The sequence below is a fragment of the Epinephelus lanceolatus genome, chromosome 3 (assembly GCF_041903045.1).
Source record: "Epinephelus lanceolatus isolate andai-2023 chromosome 3, ASM4190304v1, whole genome shotgun sequence".
In the NCBI taxonomy this organism is placed as follows: Eukaryota; Metazoa; Chordata; class Actinopteri; order Perciformes; family Serranidae; genus Epinephelus; species Epinephelus lanceolatus.
In genome coordinates this window covers 30,765,984-30,773,888 of record NC_135736.1, presented here as the reverse complement: position 1 = coordinate 30,773,888, position 7,905 = coordinate 30,765,984, and the positions used below count along the sequence as shown (strand labels likewise).

The 7,905-nt window shown below is 40.4% G+C and overlaps 1 protein-coding gene across 3 annotated transcripts in view; it reads left to right on the top strand.

Annotated features, from left to right (window-relative positions):
- tbck (TBC1 domain containing kinase) overlaps window positions 1-7,905 on the top strand; it is a 72,244-nt gene that overhangs the window by 292 nt on the left and 64,047 nt on the right. Inside the window, exons 1-10 of one of the 3 annotated variants that reach the window (XM_033625388.2) lie at window positions 80-229; window positions 645-875; window positions 1,975-2,047; window positions 2,307-2,421; window positions 2,537-2,610; window positions 4,439-4,580; window positions 4,715-4,775; window positions 4,867-4,928; window positions 5,650-5,711; window positions 6,014-6,162. In XM_033625388.2, the coding sequence (XP_033481279.1) occupies window positions 683-875; window positions 1,975-2,047; window positions 2,307-2,421; window positions 2,537-2,610; window positions 4,439-4,580; window positions 4,715-4,775; window positions 4,867-4,928; window positions 5,650-5,711; window positions 6,014-6,162 (931 nt within the window). In that variant the 5' untranslated portion in view covers window positions 80-229; window positions 645-682. Of the gene's footprint in view, window positions 1-79; window positions 288-644; window positions 876-1,974; window positions 2,048-2,306; window positions 2,422-2,536; window positions 2,611-4,438; window positions 4,581-4,714; window positions 4,776-4,866; window positions 4,929-5,649; window positions 5,712-6,013; window positions 6,163-7,905 lie in introns of those variants that run through there. The other 2 variants (XM_033625387.2, XM_078166255.1) reach the window with 2 other exon arrangements.

Below are 7,905 nucleotides of genomic sequence, written 5' to 3'. Positions count from 1 at the left end.
TTGAGATTGTAAAATAACGTCGGTTAACTTTAGTTTTATAACCGTTGTTTTGATTTTATAAAGTACCCTCCGCGCACTACTTTGTCGGACAAAAATGACGTAGGTGGTCACGTTCATTCAGCTGTTCCCATCACATTGCAGAGGCAGGAAACGAATTCATTTAAAACATATATTGTCAATAATTTCAAATACCTTTTGTCGGCATGGCCATACAGCCTTTTCATTAAGCGTGAGTAGACGCATTTTTTCGGATGTAATGCACATTACATTATTGTTTTCCTATCCAGGTAAATAAGGCAGTTATTTTCATAACTTAACGAAAGCTACATACACATTAGGTTCAACTGCAGTATATCAGTGTGCATTGTGTCTTTTGTTTCTGAAGTTAATGCACAACTACATGGTGTAAATGTATTGTACTTACAATGACAGTGTTGAGCTGTCACTTCCCCAATGAATGATGTTTTCCTGAGCTAACGTTAACATAAACATTTACAAGGTTTATCAGTGGCTAAGGAGTTAAAATTAATTCATGTTTGTTGAACTGAGTGCTATTAATGAGCTGTTAATATTCCATACCATGCTGATGATCAGAATCCTCCTCTCAGTCATACTCATACAGTGTCCCATGTTCTTTATTGAAGGCTCCTTCCCATCATCAGTGCTTAAAGCCAGTGCCAAGATGAGGCCCCTCAAAGACGCCCAGCTGGGGGCCTTCACCTTTTTCGCCTCAGCTCTCCCTCATGATGTCTGTGGGAGCAACGGCCTCCCTCTCACCCCCAACTCTATCAAAATCCTGGGACGTTTCCAGATCCTCAAAACCGTCACTCACCCCAGACTCTGCCAGTATGTGGACATCTCCAGAGGGAAACATGGTACGACTTCCTGTCTTGCCCATAGAACAGGGTCTGTTATCGTATATGGTCTCCTCCCGTTTGATCACATTTCGCCTGATTTCACTCTCAGTTAGTGACAGTCTGTCCTGGATGTGTACTCTTACTGAGCTTAAAACACACCTGGCACTTTATTATTATGGCAGTCAGGACTGAACCTGGTTATTTATTAACTTTCTAAGCTGGTGACAGTAGTCTTGTTTCATCCCATTGTTCTGTGTGAAGCATATTTGCGTTGATTTATGTGCAAGTCTTATGTAAAGCTTTGTATTTACGAGTGGTGAACACAATAACATTGTGTGGGACCGCATTGCATTTTTGTTCAACACAAAAACACCACAAAATACAGCCTGTAAAGTTGCCATTTAAGTAAGCAAGGGTCAGCCCTGCAAAGTTCCTGAACATTCAGTAAATACTGCCCCACGAGTAGCACGTTTTTGCTCCCTGGAACTATCATGCAGGGACTAAATGTAGCCCCACTGTAGCCGAAATGAAGGTTTAGGCAGCGACTACTAGCTCATCTGATAGAGCAGGAGCTCCATGTAGAAAGGCCATGTCTGTGCCGCAGGGGCTGCAAGCTCAATTCCAACCCACGGTCCTTTGCTGCATGTTTTCCACCTTTCTCTCTCCCCCTTTATGCTGCAGCTGTCCTATGGAATAAAAGCAAAATGCCCCAAAGATGAAGGTTTAGGTTCCTGGATTCCTCAAAAGGTTCTTTGTCCCCTGGGAAATTTACTGTGGCGGAAATGCCCCTACATAGTCTAATCCATTCCTCTCTGACACACTGTCAAAACACCTTTTGTTTTCGACTGCAGCACTGTCTATCTTAGAGATGTAAAAAAACTGAGACACATTTTAATTAAAAAATCCTGATTAATAAATGCATTAGAAGAGCATGCAGCTTTTTCTCTTAATCTGTTTTTTTTTTTTTAGATTAGAACCAGATGTACGTGTTCACCTCGCTTTTTATTACACAGGTGTAGCACTAATACATGCTACTAATACTTCTAAATAAACATCAATAAAAGTTTGTTAACTTAGTTGCATATCTTTACTTTGGTCTCTTCTTCTTGCTCTACAGAGCGGCTGATTGTTGTCGCTGAACACTATGAAAGCAGTTTAAGTGATTTCCAAAAACAGGGGAAAACAGTCAGGTGAGATCGTCATTAAAAATCCTCAATAACTATTTAGAAATATTTACAATATGTGTCACGAACCAAATTTGTTTTTTACATTCACTTTCACTGGTGAGCAGTTATTGTAAAACCTTTTACTGGTGCTAAATTATATTGTATATGATGGAAAATAGTATGCATTAACCTTGCCATCTACTGGCTGACAATAGGTTTGCATAATGTCTTTTCACTGACCCAGTCACCACTTGACTTGACACACTGTCGTGTTTTGTCCCAGCCCAGAGAAGGTGCTGCAGATCGCCTATGAGGTCCTTGAAGGTCTGGAGTTTATGAACAAACACGGTATGGTGCACAGAGCCCTCAGTGCACACAATGTGCTCATGGACTGCAAGGTAAAATTAAGCTGTTTTACGTATGTCTCTATTTTACTCGCTGAAAATTTGTCTAATTAAAAGACTTACTTAAATGTAAAGCTATCATTCTAAGATAGATTTCTTTTCTTTGTAGGGGAACGTCAAGCTGGCAAAGTTTGGCCTTTATCACATGACTGATCATGGGGCCGATGTAGATTTTCCCATTGGGTACGTCTTTTTCTCCTCATTCATCACAGTGAGAGGCCCATTAGTGCTTCTCTGGAACTCTTCAAGCGGTCGGACTCGAGCTCTGTGAGCTGTCTGTTTAGGGTCAAAGGTTCCCTTGTATCTGTTTGCTGTTAGTCAAATCATAAAAAGGCAAGTGACCATAACATTGATGCATAATGACCCATGCTTTTTCATAGAAACCAGCTTTTGGGGCATCAAAGTAGCTTCCTGGTTTGGGAACTGTAACAGATCGTCGGACTTTTATCCTAATCCAAAGGCCTTTGTGTTCTACCAAGTATCTCTGTGTAATATCCTTTTGCAGATTGAAAAGAGGAATGATGGCACATACCCATGACTTTCAGTGAAACATCTGGAGGGAAAAGTAATAAATGTATCTGTCAAACAGCTATGCAGATTGTCCCTAGGGACAACTGAATACACATCACTTCACTGACAGAAGTTTGAGAAATTTAATAGAGTACATTGAGTCATTTTGTCGTTAGATTATATTACGAATTACTTTGTTATATGGAAGGGGCATAGTAAAACTTAAAGATATACAATGCAGGAATTTCCTAGAAAACAAGACGCATACAGAAGTAATCCCTCTCTGTCATCACTTATGACCCACTAGAAGAGTGCGGCAGTGTATTTTTCTGCAGAGACTCTGCCTTCTGCCGGTATCTTCTTATTTTCTGTGTTCAGGACGTTTATGAGTGGGACCCCCGCAGTGCTCAGGTTAGGTAGGTGCTTTATAAGAAGGTAGCAACCAGGTGCCAGACTGTAAACAGCAGGCATCCAAGAGAAACAGTACTGGAAAAAATCCAAATATAGCGAGGACAAACTCCAAACGAGAGTGAATCTGGGGTTGGCTTTTCCACTCACTTTTGCCGGCGAGCGTGTGTACAAACAGTAACTGATTGCCCTGCATGGTGTACCTTTAAAGGGATCTGCATGCAGCACTCAGAGCATTACTGAAGAACGTTATCGTGGAGTAAGGTTGTGCTACCTGTGTGTTGTAATCTGTGCTTCTCTGCTTGTTGTGTTAAGACAGTCTGGCTGTGTGTGCATGTGTGTATCATACTGGATAGCGCATCACTTCTGCTTTGCATTGTGCTCATATGGAAATTACTGCTGATGTCAGGACATCGTTATCACGGACTCATAGTGTTCACCCTTGGGTTCGCCCCCGGTTAGCACCATTAGCTCTGTCAGCATAGTTGCCGTTGTTGAGCGTTGTTTGTGGAAATTTGCACCATTAGCTGCTAGCCGCCAGCTCAGCCACCTCCTCAACTCATACACTCTGAAATTTGCATAGAGTCCCTTTAATAGTTCAGCAAAACTCTCTTATAAATGGAAAAAATATTTGTTCATTCATTTTCCATAACTGCTTATACTGTTTGGGGTCACAGGGGGGCTGGAGCCTATCCCAGCTGACAGTGGGTGAGAGGCAGGGTACACCCTAGACAGGTCACCAGACTATCGCAGGGCTGACACATAGAGACAGACAACCATTCACATTCACATTCACACCTATGGACAATTTAGAGTCACCAATAAACCTGCATGTCTTTGGACTGTGGAAGGAAGCCAGAGTACCTGGAGAAAACCCATGCTGACACATGGAGAACATGCAAACTCCGCACAGAAGGACTCCCCCATCCTGGGCTCTCTTGCTGTTAGGCAACAGTGCTAACCACACCACCTTGGAAAAACTATGATGGGAGTTATTTATCATAGTTATTAATTATTAGGGACATCTGGGTATATATGTTATTCAGAGGCTGACGAAGTAATGTGTTTATCTCCACTGTGAACATGACCTCAGGTACCCGTCGTACCTCGCTCCGGAGGTGATCGCTCAGGGCTCCTTCCATCCCAGTGACTCCTCCCATGATGAGGCTCCTCTGCCATCAGGACCCAAGACTGACGTCTGGTCTCTTGGGGTTTTGCTCTTTGAATTATGCGCGGTAAGAACCCTTCATGAACCACTTCATACAAGAACAAGACATTCATAGATTTTTTTTTTTATGCTGTTTTGGGTTTTTTCCTGAACTCACGGGTCATTTTCACCATAAATTCTAATGCTGTGAATCGATTCCAGGGAAGACGACTGTTGCAGAATATTGATATAAGTGAGAGATTGAAGTTCATTCTAACCTTGGGTAAGTGAGAAGGACGTAATTATTCTAAGTACCGAGCAATATGCTCTTAAGCTCAATTAGGCTGACACCAGGATATTGTTGTCATTCTCAGGTTGCATGGACGACATTGTCACCGTCCTTGCCGAGGAGCATGGCTGCCTGGATACCATTAAGGTAAAGTAAAAATCGTTGGCTGCTTCGATCTTAGTCAATGACATACTTTTTTTTTAGTAAGACTTTTTTAATGTTGTTTTTTTTAAGGAAAGAGGTATTACTGGAAAATTAGGTCACATTAACGGCATCATAAATCACATTTAAAAACTTGCATATTAACTCTAATGAAGCACAAGGGCTTTGTATCATTAAGAAAGATTTTAGTACAATAAAAATGTTCAGGTAATGATACAAAAAAAACTTAAAAGTATCTTAGTTTGGGAAATCTTTTGTTTTCACTCAGTGATATTACCAAACTGCCAAAATAAAATATTGTTTTGGCTTTCCTAAGAGTTAAGTCAAGAAATATCTGATCAAAAAATAAGTGACAACTTTGAGAATCTGACAGAGCATTTGATGCCAATTGCCAACTTAACTTGACCTAATAATTGACAGTTTCTATTCTCAATGCTACAGTCAGTACTCAAAAATGTTAATGAATAGATTTTGTAGGTGTATCTAAGTGTTCTGTAAAAGCTGAAAGGTCATTTGTATGTAAGTATTGTCTGTGTCACTCATCAGTCCCCAGAAATTGTTTTAAATTGTCCATTAAGTTAGACTTAGACACTTAAAATTGTTATATGTGTTAGAATGTATTCAATCAGACTTCCTAATCTTGAGTTTTTGTGAGATTTTTGTATGTATCTTGTGTACCGTAGCTGATAAAGTTGTTTTTTCACAGGAGCTGCCTGAGAATGTTCTGGAGTTATTAAGGAAATGCTTGACATTTCTTCCATCCAAAAGGTAAATACAGTCTCTGATGGATTTATCTCTTTGTTGGAGGACACTGGCTGTTTCGTTTCCAAAACACTTTGGTCATGCTGGTTATGAAACATTTTTTGCATGAACGTCAGAGACGATTCCAGCATGCTAAAACCAACAAGTGAAATGGCACCAAAATAAACTGATGCAAGCAGTTGCCTAACACTGTGTTAAAAAGCCTCTATGACCTTATATAGCTAAATGTTTAATACCACATATTGTCAGGTTTTACAAATTTACAACTTTACTGTCATGACCATTTTGTCTTTGTGCGCGTCCTCCAGGCCGACCCCTGTCGAGCTGCTGGGAGACTCTGTGTTCAGTGGCATCTCCTGCCTCTATACGCCCTTCCAGAAGCCCGTTAGTCTGTTCTCTTCTTCTCTGCGCTGTGCACATCTAGAGCTCCCAGAAGACATCAGTGACCTTTGCAAAGGTCTGCCCCAGCTACACTCACACTTTTGCACAAACAATACACAACAGTCACCTATCAACCCTTCTTCCACTTGACTGAAACCTTTAAAAGTACAGTTTCTCAAAGCTGAATTGATTATTCTAAAGGAGGTTTAATTAAGCATGCCAGCATCAATATTAATAACAGCAGCAGACAGGTCGAAAGATTTAGTGTCAAAAAAGTCAAAAGATCTAATTGGTGTGCTGCGAGAATTTTCTTTGATATTTAATACATTTTACATTTGATATCTCAATTAGCCTTAAATCTTTTCATCTTGTCCATGTAGTTGATTTGTATAATTTGTATTCTTGTACATTTGCTCCCACATCTTGTATCAAGAAGTTGCACTCAGTTTAAATTTCCTATACATGCATTGATTAGACAACTGCAACCTCATCTCTATTAATTAAAATTATATATTTAGAGGGTTTTTCCAGCATCCCGTCATGACTTAAAATGAGTTGGATGTAACTCAACACTGTTGCCTCATGTAGTATGTGTGAAACTATGAATATGGAAGTTAGCCTCACCCCTCAGTTGCTCGCTTGTGGCTGGACCTTCGACTCTGCTTATTAGATACACAAACCTCTGCTTAGCCTTATTAACATCAGCCTTCGTCTTGACTATGCTATCCAACAGCTAATATTAGCATGTAGCTAATCTTACATAAGCCTTGATCGCCAGCTCTGACAAGCTGAATTTAAAGTGATACTGGTACTTGTGAGTCACGGATAATTGGTAATTTCTATCGAAGATAGGTTTTTGTAAGACAGATATTTGGTACTTACTATTATATACGTAGACATGGGTTATTTTTGTGTGACAAAGTTAAAAGATAATAACAATGGTATATTTAGAACAGTTTAAGGTTAAGGTATAGATTTATCTATAAAAGGAAGCTGTCTGTTTCATTTCACTCAATGACATATGGGGAAAGGATGGGATTTAAGACATTTATACTTCCTCTCACTCCTTTTCAAATGTGTAAACCAAAAAAACTAAACGCTGACTTTTGCTTTTCATTGTGCTTTTCAGTACTTGTAAATACTTCTTTCTCTGTCTGCTTGTTTGTATGTTCATGTCTTTTTTTTTACTAATTCGAATTAAATATCAATATCAAGTTGCATAATACAATACATAGCTACACCTGGCTTCTCCTTATTTCACTGTAGCATCATGGAAAGCCCCACCCCGCAAGTTGACGTGATTGGTTCCCTAAGTTTGTGACGCAACAATCCCATGGATGTCAGAATCCGTGTTTCCGTGTCATTGGTACACGGACACCATAAACAAAAACACCATACGGACATGTTAGCAAGGTTAAAAATTTAAAGGCTCTCTAAGTCTTTCTTAGCTTGAAAAGTTTTTGTCACATACAGCAAACATCTCCTCACGATCCGCTAGCTACATGTCCTCTGAATATGCTGTGAGAAAGTCCGGTCTCTGTAGGCAGCCCAGGCCCCGCAAATGGCAACAAAAACATTTTGGTCCAGGCTGCACCAACCAGCCAGCGCGAGACCAGCGAAAGCAAGCACACACACATGAACGCGGTGCCCATGTCTCACGGTCTCTTACAAGCCCGCATTTGCGGAGCCTGGGCTGCCTACAGAGACTGGACTTTCTCACAGCATATTCAGAGGACATGTAGCTAGCGGATCGTGAGGAGATGTTTGCTGTATGTGACAAAAACTCTTCAAGCTTAGGAAGACTTAGAGAGCCTTTAAT